The sequence below is a fragment of the Drosophila montana genome, unplaced genomic scaffold, assembly GCF_035044405.1.
Source record: "Drosophila montana isolate Dmon_TW-CO22-7 unplaced genomic scaffold, ASM3504440v1 contig_2081_1, whole genome shotgun sequence".
Classification (NCBI taxonomy): Eukaryota; Metazoa; Arthropoda; class Insecta; order Diptera; family Drosophilidae; genus Drosophila; species Drosophila montana.
Window position 1 is genome coordinate 800,465 of NW_026996991.1, and position 18,888 is coordinate 819,352.

Sequence of the window (18,888 nt, forward strand, 5' to 3'; positions counted from 1 at the left end):
AGGAAATGTTGCTGAGCGGAGAAAATGTTGCCAAGGTAAGATCAATGTAGCTGAGTTGAATTTGTTGCAATGTTAAGCTGAATGTTGCAACTAAAATGTTGTAAAACCAAAATGTTGCTCTAAAATATTTGGCTAAAGTGTATTTAAATTTCGGCATTTAGGCGTTGATTTTCCGTGTAGTTTATAAAATTTCTGTAATTTATGGCTGATGTTTAAAGTGCTTATCAATAACCGCGCTGATTAGTTACGACCTGTGATATAGAAAACAGATTTCTGCTGATTGCTATTTTTGTCACCTGGCCAGCCAAAGTTCGGACGCCTGTGCAAGGTGTGTAACTTCTGCCGTGCTCGGCATTCCTGAACATAATTTCTGCGCAGTATAACCGTGAAATAGTAAATAATCTCCACCAGAGACAGCATGCTCATGCCCACAAATAGGCTGAATGCGCTGCCCAGATTTGCTGGCGGAAAAGAGATCGAGTTTTTACCCAGTCAAGTGTTATCCAAAACTTAACTTACAAACTAGGGTGACCATATTTGAGAGCAAATCCACGCGCACACGTCGATAAACTTGCGAATTGAGGAAAATGTGAACGATAGCATCGTTGTTCTCGATTCCGGTGCTGTAAAACGGACTGTTTATAGAAGATAGGATCAATCAGTACCGAACAGGTACTCACTAGAAAGGATCCACCACGGGCATATTCAGCATCAGAGCGAAGTTCGACATTTGCACATCGTAGTCAAAGTGCTCACAGGTTAAAGGACAATAGCACTGAGTCTTTTTTCTACGTGTTATGATATCGGCTATAGGGAAGTAAAGGGGTTAATTAATCTAAGCGATTGTGGGCTTTTGCTTAGTCGATACTGTGAGAGTAGAAAGTAATTGGCAAATACCTGTAATCTATATTGAACTACCTACGAAAATTATCCACCAGGCAGGGTATATCCCGAAAGGTGCAAACGCGATCCTTGGTGCGATTGAACTCAAAGAAGTAGGTGTGACATCCGCAGAGCTTGACCATATTTTTAGCGCGACAGTTGAGCTCACAGTTGGGATAAACATAATCCGAAAAATAGCGCAAACGGAACTCATGGCGAAAGACGCAGTTCCTCTGCGCAATGGTCAGCGCCTTGACCGCCTCCGAGCAGAAAGTCTCCACAACACGCAGCGTGGCAAAGGATTCCGTGTTGAGACCAAGAAACTTGCAATCGGCATGGGCGCTGGGAAAGGCGTCCGTCTCCTGGATGAGCAGCTTAAAGCCATGTGAATAGGATTGCAGTGCGTCATAGTTTTCGTCCTTGTAGCGCAGTATTAAAGATAGGCCATTGTCCAGACCACCAGCCGCCGCTTGGGCAGTAAAATTTAGGCTGATGGAACGGAAAGCATTGCTACACCATTCTAAAAGCGGTTTTTTGTAGGCTTACCCTTGCTGTCGCAGATTGAAGGAGCAGCAGTGCCCAAAGAAGGTCTTCGATAACTGAAAAAGCTGCGCGCAGTCCATAATGTCCCCATGATAGCGACAACGATGTAGTAGCTCATGGCAATCCCAACGCAGGCGATCCACAAACTGCACCATAGTCAAGTTATTATCCAGCAGCACAGACTCCATCAGCTCAATCTCTGCCGGCAAGAACCGGGCATCGTCCAGCATGAAGCCGCTAAAGATATGCAAATGCTGCAGCACATCCGCCACCTGAACGCTCTCCGGCAGCTTGCTAAATAAAAGTAGGAGTTGGATGTAGAGATTATGCAGTGCAGCATGTCTGCGTTGACCCACAGTGTCTCGATGTAAGCCTTGGACTTGTCCATGTTGAACAGCACCTCGGGACAGATGGTGATGGGCGGAAAGTAGAGCTTGCTTACGGGCGTGTGATCGCTCTCCACATTCATGCGAGTCGGACTGCTGCGATAGTCCACATAGAAGGTGTGCGTCATGACAATGGCGCATATGAACATCACCAGCGAGATGAGTATCCAGACAAAGTGCACCAGGCGATTCGTGTCCTTGTCGCGTGTGTACTTCAATCCGTGTATGCTGCTCGTGGCACAGAAATCGCACCAGGTGCGCCTCAGTGCGCCGTGCAGAGGCGAAATATTTGGATTGATTTGGTCCGAACTTAGTTCCTCCTCGTGAACCATTCTCTCTGGCAATTGCTGTACCTAGAATGCTAGAAGCCTCAACATATCTCTCCCCTTTTATATGCTGTTTAAGTGGGCGTGGTGATTGACAATTGACATTCGAACAACTGTGTATTAATATCCAATTAGTGTAGCGGGTGGCCCAGGACACCCTTAACGCCCTCATATGAAGAACTCCAAAGATCTGAGTCACCTAGTATTAAAATACTTATAGAAGTTCGATTGCCTAGATGCCGCTTATTTTTGATTCCCAAATTGTTTAACCTAAATAAAGCTGCCAATCGAGAGAAAATACATTTGTAAATTGGTTTTTAGCAGTTATAAATTTTATTTGCAGACTTTTGGTGTCTTTTTGCTTGTACGTTGAATCGTTTGCTTATACATAACGATATATGCATATAAATATATATGTATGTATAGTAAAGTATGTAATAATTATTTTATTCATGGTTCAACAATGTTATTACTTAATTCACTTTAATTGAATTGACATTATTTATGTAAAAAGAAAAACTAAACTCTCTGCTATCACAATAAGAAACTACGCATTTTAAATGGTAGACAATTGAATACCCTTCTCAGGCACTGCACTGCCAAAAATTGTTGAGCTACGTTAACAAAATGTGACTTTAATTTTATTTTGTGCTCGCTTTTTATTTTTAATTTTTGTTGTCTGACCGATTTTTGTCTTTTATACTTTCTGTATTTGGATTATGAGGCTGACGGCAATGCTAATGCGCTAATAACAACTTTTGGCTTAGAGTATAATGAACTAAAACAATAACTTAAACTAGCTTGTGTGTAGTGTAGTGTAATGGTAATTACTGCCTAGACTCGCTGGCTGTGATGGCCAGCGTCGCCGAATTGCCATTGCTTAGCCCTGCGGTTGGTGGGTTGTTCGTGCTGCTGGCACTGTTACCGTTCCCTAGACTCGGCTTGTGCTCATCGTTCGCCGGATTGTCCCAGAACTGACGATCGCCGGAGCCAAAGAGGTTGTAGAAGGTGCCGCAAATGATGTACACAAATGCGGCAATAAAGAACACAATCTGCCATTGTCCCATTGTTGGCTGCGGAATAAAAGGAATAAAAGGAGTAAACAATTAAAACGCTGTTCGAAGAGTCTGTTAAACGTCCCGTCCCACTCACCTTGTTGTTGATCAGATTGCCCGCAGCTATGGGCGCCAGCAGACCCGCCAGATTCGCTGAGCAATTCGTGATGGCCATGAGGAAACCAGCAAAACGCGGCGTCAGATCCAAGTGATTGATCTTAAAGCCAGAGTAGATGCCACCATTGAGGCCCACGCCAACGGTGAGAATTGCCAGAGTCAAGGCACGATCACAGCCCGTGTAGGAGGCGGCAATCAGAGCCAAACCGGGTCCATACTGACCAATACTGTTGATGATCTTTCTGGTGGCCGTCAGCGTAAAGCGCTTCGAAGTGATCATCCAATCCGCCACCACCGATATAAACATGGAGAAGAGCCACATGGCCAGATATGGCAGCGAGCTGAGCAGACCGTTGGATTTCAGGGAGAAACGCAACACCTGCTTCATGTATGTGGGCAGTTCCGTCATTAGCGTCTCGTAGCCATAGTTGTGGCCCATGTGGGCGAAGAGAATCGCATAGAAAGGCAGCGACTTGATAATGGCCTTGAACGGAATGGGAGGGCTCTAAGGGGGAGAAGGAGCAACAAATTAGATTTCTGAAGTGATTAACTAAATGAAGAGTTGATCTTACCTTGATCACATCTGTGCCCCACAGCGAATCGTTGATGTAACGCTTCTCACGCTCATCGATGCGCGGATGCGACGAGGGATCCTCATAGATCAGAATGAGAAAAGCAATCGACCAGATCGTGCCCACAACGCCAAACACATAGAAGATCGACGGCCAGCCACCGGAGAAACCATATTCCGCCAGCAGACCAGACAACGGCATGGAGATAATCGTGCCAAATTGAGCGCCTGCGTAGACTGCAGCGCCCATGCGGGAACGTTCATTGGGCGGTATCCACTTGGCCAGCAGAGCATGTGTGCAGGGCACAATAGGTCCCTCGCCCAGGCCCTGAATAAAGCGCACAGCACACAAACCATAGACGCCGCCCTCACGAGCTGCCACAGGCACCACGAAGGCGAACACCGAATTGATGAGCATGCCCCAGCCGAGGAAGCGCAGGGCGCCGTATTTCTTGGCCAATATGCCAAAGGGTATCTGGGTGATCACATAGCCGTAAAAGAAGGAGGACAGTATATAGCCCTGCAAGCTGGAGCTCCAGGGAAACTCGCCGTCCTCGCCATTGTCCTAAAACCGAAAAGAAGTTAGGTTAGGACTGTTCGAATGTTATCGATATATAATCGACAAGTGTATATTTCGAGTTTTAACTTACAACTTCCAATTCACGATCACCGCATTCATCGTCGAGTATCTCCTCGCCCTGCTGAATCGCCGTATGGTTCACCATAGCCACAATAGCCACCGACATATTGGTGCGCATCACATAAGCATTGGCCATGCCCAGAAAGAGCATGAATGTGACAAAATAGCGGGTGGTGGCCCAACCTGCAAAGAGTTAAATAAGAGAACATGTAGTTGACGTCTATGACTTTTTCGAACGGATCATCATCGTTTAATTAGAACCAATTAATGTGCAAAATCTTTCGGCATTTATTTGCGAAAAAGTTTTCAGAATAACATCTTAAATAAACCCAGAACGGAAATGAGCCCAACAATAAATTAGATAAACACAAAACATGAGCGAACGAATCGACAGTGCCCGACTAAAAGCTGCCCTGCAACAGCGAGCTGCCAAAATACAGGATGTGCAAAACACTATAATTAAATTGTTCTTGAATATTGTCTGCGTGTCTGGGTTTTAAATTGATATGCCAATCTGTGTATATGCCAAGAATCAGTACTATAATCGTCTTGTTTATGTCTCGAAGAACCCTTTTACCGCCAGCTACAGACTTTTCCAGAAACTGTGGGTACAGGGTATATGGAGATAGAGATACAAAACGAGGTCAAAGCGAGGCGTAAGATAAGTCGCAATGCCCAACGATTTCAGACAGATCAGATAAGATAGCATTTAGTATAGCCATGACTCAATGCCAAGCAGATGCCGTGGATTCTGGACCGTTTTGATTTGCCTCACGTTTCTGGCTACTATGAAATCATGATGCGGGCCACTGAGCAACTTGAAGCACAGCTCGAACCTATTTCTAGACCAGACCGAAGCGAGTCATAATTAGAAATTGTTATTGTTAATGTTATTATTATTGTTGTTGCCGTTGGATTTTTGCAATGTCATTCAACAACTCAGCCGATTGTCGCCGCGCACGGGCAGGCAACACGTGATATTTATGTGATGGGTGTGGAAATTTCTAGTCATATTTGGGCTTGCCTTTTAAGGTTTATGGCCAGATTTCGGGCTGTTAAAAAAAAAGTATGAAGTATTTATTTGCTAACAAGCTGAGCTGTTCTGGAGTCCACCGAGTCGTTTCCAACAATTTAGAAAGCACAGAATGCTCAACCCATGCCAAATGGAATTTGAACTTTCAGCCATTTGGTTTTGCCCCTTCCATGTTTTTTGCCCAGTTTGTAGCTCAACAGACCGGCAATTTTTTCTGTTTTTGCTTAATTTCGGAATGTTCTGTTTGCATGTACATATGTATTATTTTACCCGCAACATTTTTCCACAAAATATGACAAAAGCACTGCGGAAAAGCCGAGCTAAAGAACTGCTGAATCGAAAACAATTTAAAAAAAAAAATAAAAAACAAATAGCAAATAAAAGATTTATATACGTTTGCGTTTTTTATTTGTGCGCACGCAGCGTTAAATCGCACGATTTGCCAAAGAAGCCGCTGGCCTCCCTCGCCTTCGCCCTCTCTTGCTCACATGTTGCACAATCAATGCGGCATGCCCAACGGCAGCACGTGTATATCGCGCGTCAGCACAGGGCAGCCAGCGACTCGTGCGTGGCTCAACTGTTTCTCTATGATCTAAAATGGGCAGCATGAACAAATTGCGGCTATTAATAATACGTATACGCATCGTGCGCTAAGCACTAAGTGACGGCATGCGTATACCCTTTAATCTAGCTTGTTTGTTACTTTCTTCATATACAAAACACGTATGAGCTAAAGCCTTTTTTAATTCTCTTCACTTTAATCAAAGAGATTTATTCGGATCTCTTCAATTCACTGTATGCATTCCACTTTGTTACCACTTACCCCTTGGCCTGTCATGCAGATTGTTTTGATCCCAGACGAGGACATGGCCATCGCGATGGCGATGATTAAGTTTGCTACGTCGGAAGGGCATTTTGTGTGCCTGCCTTGTCTTGAGGTTTTCGAGTTGTATTAATAAATTAATGTAAACTAAAACTAAATTCGAAACGAGTTCGCGATGCGTTGCCTGAAATTCTCGGCAGAACAGAGACGAATTCTCTGATTGTTGTCAATGTTGTTATTGTTGTTGCGAATGTTTCACTTAGACTTTTTGCGCACTCGTTTAAACCATTTCATTGTCTATCTGTAGAGCGGGCCGGGCCTGAACATGTCGCGGGTCAAGATATTACAATTGAGCTTATTAACACAACTGCTTGCTTAATGCAGCGACACGCGTTGCACTCGACAAGGTACACACGACTGAGCTGAGGCAGAAGTATTTAAATTCAAATCCAATTTGGAATCGACTCTGTGGGCGCCTCTGCGGCAACTGAGCGCTAACTGTTGCGCTTTCTGGCTATATAATAAACGGGGCCGAAATCGCCGAACGCTCGAGGCGCTTGCGCCGCAGTTTGAGAGAAAGAGAAAGAGAGAGGGAGACAGAGAGAGAGCGCAACAGACTCTCGCACGATTACATCAACTATTTGAGGGGGCTGGGGGGAATGGTCAGCGATATGGTCAGAGCATATGTCAGCCACAAACTGAATCATCAGCTGTTGTTGAACCTAAGTCGATTGATGTCAATTGCTATATATACATATAGTACCCAAACGAGATCTATTTATAGCAGATAGACGTAAGCATCTCGTGACCGCCGGAGCACGGAACTCGACAAGAACTAACTCGAATTCTAAACACGCGCTGTTGAGAATATGCCAAAGCCAAATGCTATTTGCCAAATGTGCGGCCAGACTATAGAAATGGTATGAAATTATTAAGAAAAATGTTACGAGTACATGCTGAAACCATAGAAATGTGAAACGCTGCCAGAGCAAGAGGCATGAGGCAGGAGGCAGGCAGCAACTGGCGCCATCGGATGTCCCAATCATATGCCGAGGGGGTCGTTTGTGTTTTCAGGGTGCTCGCTAAGTGCCGCTAAGTGGTACCCACTGCGGTACCCACTAAGGTCCCCTCTCCTATATAATTACCAATTAGGCACACAGTTGAGGCATTATAAAAAAGCAATTCATTGCATTGTCAGGTGCTTGTTAATTTGGAGAAAAGCGCAAAAACTAGTTAAGCTAAAAATCAAAAGTCAGTCATACTGTAAACATACAAGAGTACAGGAAATAGTAATTAAAACTCGCTGCAACGACAGCTGAATACGCTATAAAATAAAGAAAATCTGATGAAAAGGCAATTTTAGTAAAATTTTGATTTATAAACAAATAGTTTCTTTTATTTCAATTTGCCAAAAATTATTTATTAAATATGGAAAAATTGCATTATCATTTAAGTCCAAATATGTATAAGCTACAATTTTCATTCCCATCAATATTCCCTTCAATTTGCTTAGTCTTCAAATTTTATTCAATTTATCTTTCAATTTTGCATTCCCTTTTCATGCAGCTTTAAATATTTTCTTACTTCATTTTAACTGGCCTGCTCCATGTTAAAGCCAGTATACTTTCTTTTGATAAATACACCCTATAAAGCGCGACAGTCACGGTTCTACACACACACAGACACACATACACGCTCAAGTCATAACCACATGTTGTTTTCGAAGTCTCGAGTCGGCTTCAAGCGGCAGACGATAAAATTTGCAGGCATGCGGCGTGTGCACGTGCTTGTCGCCTGATTCTCGACTTGGCCGCAACAAGTTTCGCCGAAAGAAAGAGAGAGGGCGAGCGAGAGCGTAAATAAAGAGAGAAAGACGCTCAAGTCGGCTGACTAATGAGCTGCTCAGTTGAATTATTGACAGAGCTGGCGTAGCGCAATGAAGCTTCGTCTGGTTGTGTTGAAACTGGAAATGCCGGCAATTGTTATTGTTATTATTTTAGTAACGCAGTGAACAGACGGTGAGAGAGCGAGAGAGAGGTAGAAAGAAAGAAAAAGGAACCTTGACACGCGATTCTCGTGTTGTGCCAGCTTTTTTATTTCACATAGTTTCTTTTTGGCAAAAACTCAAATGGAAATATTTGCTGGCAGGTACAGTCAAGCGTTAAGCAATTAGTCAAACATAAGCACAACAACCATAAAATAGCAGCTGCATTTGTTCTATTTCCGTTTCATTAACGAACCATGCGAAATCAACTAACAACAACAACAATAGACTACATTATTTAATAACTGTCATTAAGCACGAGCAGCGCGGGCTTCAAAAATTGGACTTTCAATGAAAGCTTTGCAGCTGGAAAGCTTTCGAGTGTGTACTGGCTGGTTTGCTGGCTTAATAAATCATGGCGTGCTTTTGGGCGTTTGTTGAAAAAGCTCGAGATCAAGGGCCGCACCATTACTTAATGACCTGACTACGTGGAAAAACAACGTAATGCAAGCACGTTGCCTTATCGGCGGGTTTATCTGTCATGTTGGCATATGTAAGTTCTACTATATAGATATACATAAGTTTATATATAGGCATGCTGTGGGTATTATTATTGATTCTCTCAGCTAATTAAAAAATAACAATTTGCTCAGATTTCAAACTATTTTCTTGCATGTGTGGGAAAATGTGTGGGGCCAAATTGAGTGCATTGTATGGCGTATATATGTATTTATCATTCAAATGGAATGCCTAGAGAACCTTCTAAACAAAAAAAAATGTATATATAGCAAATAAGTATGGTGTTTATGATGTTTACACCTTATATTAGTTTGTTAATGGTTTAAGTTATTTTATATTGTTAAAGTAACTTGTTTATTTCAGCTTTATAAAAGCCATAAAGCGGAATTTACAGCTTGCGTCAAACATAGGCTTCTGAGAAGTGTACACGGGGCATTGACAGGTGCAAAAGAGTTGGGCAAATATTATATTTTTCTTAACACATATATGTACATATATGCTATATAGATGTTTGCAAATACTCAAGACGGGGCGATTACACGCCAGACAACGAAGCTCAGCTAACTGACATGTGTGCGGCTCTTTGTGGCCCAAACAATGCTCTAAAGTTGATTTTAGCCAACTCGCAATGATGTCATATGACAGTAAAAATAATTGGTGAAAAGCTTATTTCACGTAGCTGCGCTTATCCAGCACAAAAAACAAGATCATATATACATATATCAGAGCATCGGATTGTATTGTTTCCGCTTAACCTGCCTACAGTGAACCACAATTAAATTGTTCTACGCTAAAGTAATTTCTATGTGTTCCCTCGTGTTCAGGTGTGTCGCTCATCCATCATTCATTCAATTTCATGTGGTTTTTAAATGCTTTTGTGCTATTTGCGGGTTTGTCAAATTGTTTTTAAATACAATACCTATATAAAAATAGCATGCACATGAGTAATTTTCACCGAAACTTACAAAAAATAAAACTGCACGATATTAACGTCATTAAAAAAAATTAAGTGAATTTGTTATCCCCCTCTCTGAAAGTACGTGACAGCTCGACTTTGTTGAAAAAAAAAATAAACTAAAGCGCCAATTTTCTAATTTAACTGAACGGAGACAAGCTGTTAGGCTGTAAATTGCAATACAAAAGACGCAGGTCGTCGCGAAGATCGTCGAGAATTGCGAAACACTACTAAAGAATACTATAGTTTATCCAGGCATTATACGACTATACAAATATGAGGTCGTGTGGGCGTTCGAGTCGCGTGTGAAAATTAACGCGCATTTGCGAACGCCCTGGCACAATCCCTATTAATAGGCCTGTGCCCTATTTCAATAATAATCATATAATGTGCGCCGACATGCCGAATGGCAAATTGATCAAAATCAAATGAAAATGCAATGTCAAAGTCGGGGCCAAAAAGCTAGCGACATGCACCTAAATATTTGTCAAACTGCCAGACGACTGGTGGTAAATGCATAAAATGCATTAAAATATACCTTGTAAAAAATGTATAAAGCAGTAAAGAGCATTCCCAATGCAAATTGATAATGTTTTTCATGCATTTGTAATTTACAAGCATTCAAATTAATAACAACTTTTCACTTAAAAGCTTAATCACTTTTTTTACACTGATGATTGATTGATTGATTGACTGATGATTAACGAACGGCCTAAACCGTGAAAGCTGTGAAGCTGCATTCTGCAGAGTAGTTAGCCTACAAAGACAGTTCTTGTAGAAATTCATTTCTTATGATCATTTAATTTAAAATTAAGTGCAACTCACACTTGCAACCCTTGGCTATAGGGCATCTCATAGTCAACCATTGCAATGCAACATTTGCTCAATCTGGCTATAAGCTACTCGCCGCGCCCTCTTAAAGCCCCTTTCACTCTTGCAAAAGAAAGTGAACAAATTGCAGTCAGTTCTTAAGAGCGCCGAGAATGCCAAGGTTCTTGACACTGTGCGAAAAATTTCCTCAACTGTTCTTGACCTTAACACTCGAACGAGTGTAACGAAAGTCAGTGGCAAGTTTGTGACTTGCTTAAAAACTAGTTTCAATTGTTGTCGCTTTAACTGAAATCAATTTGCATAGCTTCAAATAACACGTATGCACATGATCATATGAATGTTTATTTCTTTTGGCAACCGGTTCCGACTGTTCAAGTGTTCACCATGCGGTGCCAAAAATGGTCAGCAAGGAACTGGCCCAGAAACTGTGTCAAGAGATCGCGGATCAGAAGATCGCGGATCGAGCTTTGGCAATGTAGGAAAACAAACAACAGACCATAAACGGGCAGCAGGTGGGGAAATTTAGACGAAACAGCTGAGCTTTTGTGTCAACAAACTATTCAGGGTTCCAGTTTTGAATACCGTTTCGGTTACGAACTCCCCCGTTTCAGGTCTCATTGCGAATTTGGCTCACGCGTTGACGACAACAAAGCCTCGTCTCTCTTTTTGATTTTTTTTATGATTGTAATTTTGTATTTATTTTTGTTAATTTTACGTATTATGCGAGACTTTGCATAACAAATCACTTCCGTTTCGTGGTCGCCTGGAGAGCTCGTCCCGGGATTGATTGCGTTATTTAAATCAAGTGGAATTAGCTGAAGTAGAAGCCGTTTAATTGAATCAGCGCCAATCACATTTTCGTGTGCTATTTCTTGGCAAAAGTCAAGTCTCGCACGATTTGTGCCTAATTGCCGGGATAGACATCCGCCAGATACCAGATACTCACTATGCCCATCTAAATTGTCGTGCAATTTATTATATCAATCCTAAGTGCTTCTATAACTTGAGTCTAGTGCATGATTGTGTGCGGGGGTTTTTTTTTATTATACAAGTAATCAACCATTTATATTATTTATGAGTTCGGATGGGCACTTTTTCTATGAAGTGAACTATACACGCTATGAAATAACTTAGCAAGTTGTCTAGTTCAGCTTCCAAAACAACCTACTCATACAAATTTCAGTTTTTGTGTGTAAAAAATGTGTCCAAAAAACTTATTCATACAAATTTCAGTTTTTGAGTTTCAAAAATATGTCTCTTAATGAATTAGACTAGCGCTTAATCTAAGTTTAATAATTGAATAACTTCAAAGCCCAACATTTTTGTAGAACTGTATTTGCTGTGTAATAAATCTTCAGGTTTTGCTTTAAGGTTTTTTTTTAAGATCTTGACGAAGAATCGAAGCAATTTTTCACTTTTAAAATTTCAAACAAAATTTTTATATTTTCTAATTAACGATATATTTCATCTATTTTTAAACGAAACTGAACTCTATTCAACTTTTGTTTATCGGAAGCGTAAATTCTCGATTGCTACTTGATTATAATTATATTTTTTATATAGAACTGATTTCATATCTGTGATTATATTATCAGCACTTGGCTATTTGTTTTGTTATTAAATACTTGTTGTTAATGGGTCTTATACATATTACATAATTTTAATTACGAACGGATCTCATGTTGAACTTACCCAACTGCGGCTTCTCGGGTTCCTTTTCGGAACTCGCACAAATGGCCTCCTTTGATGCAGACATTTTGCGTGTGGCTCGTTCTGTTTTGATATATTTATATATATATATATTACGTTAGTCTATAATTGTTGACAGTCTTTTGGCGGTTTGGACGCGGAATTACACGAATTGCATAAGAATCAGTCAAAAGCGTTGCGGAAATTTCGCAAAATGCAAAAGTCAAGAAATTTATTAACTCTCGTCAAGCACGTCGCTTGGCGGTTTTTAAGACATTTTCGTCAAGCACTTAATAATGTTAATAATATTATTTTTATTGTTATTATTTTCGTTGTTGCTGTTGTTATTTTTGCGGTTAATTTAGCTGTTCGTTCACTCGCGTTGCCACTCGTTGGACAGCTTGAAAGGTTCTGAACGATTAACGACAAGACGCGTTGCCTTTAAATAAGCTGGGACCGGAGATCGGAGACTGCAACAGTGGCAGAGACTGGGGCAGAGGCAGCGGCAGAGGCGGTGACTGAGATGTTTTTGCGGCTGTTTACACGTTCAATTTTGATTTGGTTTGTTTGATTTCAGCTGTTGACTTAATCTCGCGAGAGATCTGCGCATGCGTCTCGGCTTCCGTTCGACGATTTGGCTCGGCCGATCCGATCCGATCCAGACACGTTAATCTGTAAGCAGAGTAGATCAGAGCAAACATCAAATTAGTATGATAAATTTAGCAAGATGTCGATGGCGAATCGCCGATCGCCGATCGTCAATCGTCAATCATTGGCATTAATTGTTTGGGTAAACGCGAAAATCGGCGTCCTCACGAGTTGATCTCCCTACGCACGTTTCCATAGTTATATGTTATACGATCTATATAAATATTTGAGGCAAATGTTTGCGATGAGTTGCCAAAATTGTACACGTTTTTTTTTTGTGTGGGCGCTACGAATATTTGGCATTATTTCGCACTTTTATATATGCGACATTTAAATTGATTCATCTGCGATTAGTTTAGATTTAGTTTCTTTTTGGGGTACAGTCTGCGCATGATTTGTAGCTGGCACCGAATATATACATTTTTCTATTATTATCATTTTTTGTCAACTGTCCCAATATTTGTTGGCGCGGCTGTTTGTTAGAACGAGTTATAATTAACTCTTCTAAATTTACATAATTACTTGGCATACGCAGCTCCAGTTTGTCTGGCTCAATGCGAGCGGCTCTTTTTTAAATAATAATAATAATATATATACATATATAACTCATTAGCTCAGCTGTTTTTTGTTTTTAGTTTTTTGTTTTTCTTACTTTCGAATTACATATCGCAGCGCGGCGATGATGTAATTTGTTGATCGTTCATAACTAATTACAAAACATTTCTTTGTTGCCCAAATATATAAAAATATACATAAACAAACAAAATTCAATAAAATTCAAACTGGTTGCGATTTTGCTTAGGTAAATTTGGCTGCTGCTTGCGCCTAATTCTACAAAAATTCCATTAAATACGCACACATACATACCGTACAGTACGTATATGTTATGTTGGAAATCTCGGTTGGAATTTCAATTAGGGTTTTTGCACGTCACAGCGCCCGAATTTCAATTTAGAAAGTATCGTGGGCCAAATGAAGCTGAGCTTGAGCCGGAGTTCGGAGTCGCCGCCGACTGAAACCCGACCTGTTGCTGTTTGTTTACCTCGTTGTGGGTGTTGTTTTTCAGTCGAGATTTCTCAGAATATCGCTTAAATTATAAACCTATTTAGATTCCGCCTGTCAAGCGCCTGAAAATATTGCCAAATCTTTTTGTGCTGATAAAATAAAATCCCCAAAATTTATGCTGTTGCCTAAAGATCTATTTTGGATTTCAAGTCAGCTGCTGCCTCTGCTGGTGCATCATAATTCTCTAACAACTCAATCGTAGCGTATTTCTTGAGAGTTTTGTCAACAAAATATTTATCAGTTTATACAATTAGCGCATTTTGCAGTTGATCTTAAGTAAATAATGCAAAATAAATTCAGATATTGAATGATTTTGCACTTTTTTGGAGCTGCTAAACGAGCGCAGCACGTTTCAGTCTGAAGATGTCGATCAGTCTGTCAAGAAGTCGACTTCTGAAATGGGAGAGCTGCTTGGATGATTTTTGAATCAATATATTTTTCGCCTAGTCAGAGTCGCCTTTCAAATAAAGCGGGATGTGGGAACATTAACAAAATCATTAAATTTAATTTAATTATAAACACTTTTCCGGGTAATGCTTGCTTGTGGAATTTTAAAAAAATTTCCACAAAACAAATTTATTTTATCACATTTACATGTGCCTTATATTATTTTCGTCTCTTAAATTGATGAGGCAACTCTCACTTGAAGGTCACTGGAGGTCAAGTTGTAAGCTGTGCTCATTATTGCTCCCAGATCTTTCGAGCAACAATCAGTCCAATTAATAACGTGTCTTCAAAATTCATTTCGCAAACCAAATGTTTAGCTAAAAATTAGTTTCTTTCACAAAAGACATGTTAATAGACCGAAAAGTTTGGAGCATTGGGATGTGCCAAGTGTCTGGCCTGATTGTGTAGTCTAGTGTGATTTAGTTAGCAGCCCGACTTGGTATTATATAAGGCCAGCAAACGGCTGAATAAGCTCGCGGGTTAGCGATTAAATAAGCCCTTGATATGCATCAAAAAACAGGCTACTGTATAAATAGAATTATAAATGGAAATAGAGGTAAAAAGTACCCGAGTTGAAATATTGTGGGGCTGCAAAAACTAGGCACGGATCGCCTCTAATTCCCATAAATATAAAATGCATATTAAATTACGAACCGGGCTATCTTTTCGAGTCGAGGTGGTAAATTCATTATATGGACTCGACTTAAGCATTAATGCGCAGCTATACTTAGCTGTTCATTTACCTGGCATTAAAAGTACATTTTGAAATTTATAGAACACTAGAAAACTTGGCTAGTATTGAAAAGGAATTGTTTCATGAAATTTATGGCCAATCGGAAACAGAACAACTTTGTCAAAGCTGTATTGCGTGTGCCCCAAGTATCTCAAGTGTTTTGAGTTCTTATTTCTCGATAGATAGGAACAATCATAAATGTTTATGATTTTTATTTTGATATTGAGTGATTGCTGACCAGCCCGTTTGCGAATAGCTCTGGCAGATTTATAGGCGCGTTACAATCTGATTATTAGCTTGAAAGAAATATAAAAAAAAACGGCTAAAGTATTAGCCAATAATAATAATATTAATAATTAAAGTTGTCAAGGCGCATTGCGGCCCTATCGAACAGCCGTAAATCAAACGCACTTATCTGACCGCGGGCATCAGATTGACGTACTCGTGGCAGTAGATTAGACACACACACACACACACTCATGCTGGACACTAAGGGCGGACGTACAAACTCCATTTTTTCGCACCTGCCAACAAATGACACATGGCTACAACTAACAACTTAGGCAAAAGTTTACTAAACTCAGAGAAAAATATGTTTTTTGACTGAAATCAAGCACAAACTTTGTCCAAATGCAGCCAAGATAATAATTTCCTAATCTGAGAAGGCAGCTCTTAGTACAACTTATTCTGACTCATTCCGAAATTCCTATTCAAGATTTAAGTTCTTAATGAAATGTACTTTATCTAAAAAACTTTATGCTCTACTGTCTTCTTATAATTATATTCTGCGTTTTCTTTTTAAACCAAATCTCCTTGTGCACCTTCCACATTCTTCCTTAACCCAATTCCGAAAAGCGCTAAATTCCGCAATTCTTTCCAAAAATTTCCCTAATTCAGCAACAAATACGCTAATAAAGTGTTGGTAATAAATGATATATAGCGGTTGTTTCTTTCCTATTTGCTTAATTATAAAATAATCAAGATTTATCACAGACTCATAAACGGGCCCTCCAGTTGCTGGTTTTGTGCTGCGTCAAGTCATCATTTGTTCACATACGTCAGACTGTCAATAGCCGTTAGCACTTATGGCCCCTGGCTATACTACTTGAAAATTTTCCACATGTGCTTCACGATAAAATAAAATGTCGCATCCAACATGCGCTTCACGTGCAACAATTTGCTATCCTTATCTCACTCACTCGGACGGCTAATCTTCAATGTTGCCGTGTTCAATTTCTATTTTATTATAATTCACGTAATTTATTTGACTTTTTTTCGCACGTTAATTGCCACACATTTTTTGTAGCTCGCTCGTTTTTAATTTCTATGTGCAAAAGTTTTTTCAGATGGCGCCAGTTTTGAAGTTCAAGTGCAGCTGCGTGCAGAGCGGTAGCGAAAGAGGGAGTAAAAGAGAGAGAGCGCGAGATAAAACCACAATAGACGCAACCCACAACATATTCGTTTCGGCTGAGTGGCTCTTGCTGCGCCCCATTGTCGATTGGGTATTGTTGACTGTTGATAATACGAGTACAATTTTCCTTTTGAATGCATTTTTGCACAGTGGGAAATTTGAGTGTTTGGAGTGTGCGTATTTGATTAGTTTATCGCGCGGATTCGGCTCTTACATTGAAATGCCATTGCGCATTTTGGCACTTGATAGACTTGTGGCCTAAACCAGTTGAATTGTTTTCCACTTGACTTTCAAGCCATGAGGTTTAAACTGTACATTAATTAACTTACTGTTGTGGCTAAAGAACGAAGAGCAATAATCGGTTAACTCATTAAACAAATAATCAATAATCATGTTAACGAGCATGTTAAGGATTCGCTGAAGTCTTTGACACGCACAGATACTGAGCGAGAGAAGAAGAGAGCGAAAGAGAGAGAGCTTCGAGTGCAGTTCAAGTTTGCAGCCTCAATGCTAATTAACATTTGTAAAGCTGTTCTTGGCATGTCGTCTGCTATCTAAAATTCCGAAAATTTGCATAAAATACGTAATTCACTAATTGAAATTAAGGTGAATCGGAGTTAAAACTCACTCACCTTAAAGGCAAGCGATTGGCGAAACGTGCTAAACAAATCAACTATTTTAAATAGTTCGCATCAGCTGTTTTATTTTGTTTTTGTTACTCGCCTATTTTTTATTTTTGTATTGTTCACTTTGCGCACTTACGCTTGAAGACGGCTTATTAGCGCAGCGAACGAGCGGACAAAAACAGAAAGCGGACTAAAACTGCGTAACAAAAACAATGAAAACTGCGATTGCAACGTTGCAGGAATTTGCATGTACAAATTAAATTATTATTACTATAATTTATTTATTTTTTTTTTGGTTTGATAATAAACTTTTAAAGCCTTATAAACAGACACTCACGAGCTTAGTTTTCCAACTGGGAGCACAATTAGTTGTATTTTTGTATTTTTCGCGATCGATTTTCACCACACGTTGACGCTATAACTTTCTTATTTGCCGGGTCTGTTACTGCGCTGCTGCTGCTGCGTCGTAGTCGTCGTCAGTGGCAGAGAAGCGGCCTGGCCGAGCACTAGCGCTGTAATGACTTACTACCTGAGCTAATTGAACGTTTTTATAATTCTGTTTCTGTTTGTGTTTCAGTCGGAATTAAAACACAGGCGCAGGTGGGAGGCGGCTATCAAAAATACGATGCCGTTTAGCTTGATTCGTCAGCGCTGTCGCCGTCGCCGTCGTCGCCGTCGCCGAAATAACCCGAACGTCAACGAGGTCGCTTCGTGTGCGAATTGCTGTTATGGTGATAATGACAGCGTTTATCGCTCGCGTTATAAACTATTAAATGATGTTTTTATTGCCTGCGGCAATTGCAGCAAACAAAGCTTTTACTGTCACCATTGACGCTGTCCGTGTCTCCTTCTCCTTCTGTCTGTGTCGCTCACTCAGACTCCAGCTTGAAGCTCTATGAGCACGTGAGCTTTTTATACGCCTTTTCACACTTTATGTTTTGTTTTGCAGTGCTTTCGTTTTTGCATTCATATGTGAGAGTGAACGAGCAGAGCAGTAAAAACAATTGAAGCTCAACCGGTTGCATGCCTTTAAGCCGCGTGCGCTTGCTCTATCTCTGGAACTCTCTCTTTGCTGACACGTGCTCACGAGTGTATTCTAGAGTTGACTGCAGTCAGTGAATGTTGATTGCGGGGGAGGTCGACGCTGTGCGTGTAACTAGTGTGATAAGAAAAGGTAAAAAGTCTTTTGTAATATCTTTTACAATATTTGCAATTTACTGTGAACAGATTTACATAGTAAATAGTTATATTGACGGCCTTCCAATTTGCACGCTACAATTAAAAGCCCTGTTACAGTTAAAGAATTATTTGTATGTATGCATACGACGTCTTCGGTATTTACGGCAGTAAAGCGTCTACGATAAGCGGTCAGGTCAATAAAACCGCAAAGCAAACTGACCGTTGATTGGCATTGGGCGAATCTTGCACCCATTTAAAAGCGATATCAAACTGATTTTCCCCTATAAACAAGCAGTAAGCAATAAGCAGCGCGTATTGCGCCAACAGTGGCAAACAGTTAAATATTGAACTCCCGATATGTCCCTTTATGAATGGAGCCGAATGTTAAACGGTAGCGTCACATGATTTCGTTTATGGCACAACCG

The 18,888-nt window shown here is 40.4% G+C and overlaps 2 protein-coding genes across 3 annotated transcripts; both read right to left on the reverse strand.

Moving 5' to 3' along the window:
• Positions 1 to 23: 23 nt before the first annotated feature.
• Nach (nach) lies at positions 24 to 2,143 on the reverse strand. Its single transcript, XM_064679985.1, has 6 exons — positions 1,782 to 2,143; positions 1,429 to 1,719; positions 923 to 1,371; positions 681 to 807; positions 520 to 623; positions 24 to 461 (listed from the first exon to the last, which is right to left on the reverse strand). Exons 1-6 carry the CDS (start codon positions 2,141 to 2,143, stop codon positions 241 to 243), a joined length of 1,554 nt encoding a protein of 517 aa, XP_064536055.1. The 3' UTR covers positions 24 to 240.
• A 304-nt stretch (positions 2,144 to 2,447) lies between these two features.
• Positions 2,448 to 17,788, reverse strand: Picot (picot). Of its 2 annotated transcripts, XM_064679726.1 has the most exons (6): positions 17,622 to 17,788; positions 12,358 to 13,026; positions 4,531 to 4,703; positions 3,882 to 4,445; positions 3,290 to 3,814; positions 2,448 to 3,210 (listed from the first exon to the last, which is right to left on the reverse strand). In XM_064679726.1, the coding sequence occupies exons 2-6, from the start codon at positions 12,419 to 12,421 to the stop codon at positions 2,965 to 2,967; spliced, it is 1,572 nt and encodes a 523-aa protein (XP_064535796.1). In that variant the 5' UTR covers positions 12,422 to 13,026; positions 17,622 to 17,788; the 3' UTR covers positions 2,448 to 2,964. The 2 variants fall into 2 exon arrangements, with proteins under 2 accessions (XP_064535796.1, XP_064535795.1); XM_064679725.1 differs by lacking the exons at positions 12,358 to 13,026; positions 17,622 to 17,788 and adding an exon at positions 6,377 to 6,535.
• Between the last annotated feature and the right edge of the window lie 1,100 nt (positions 17,789 to 18,888).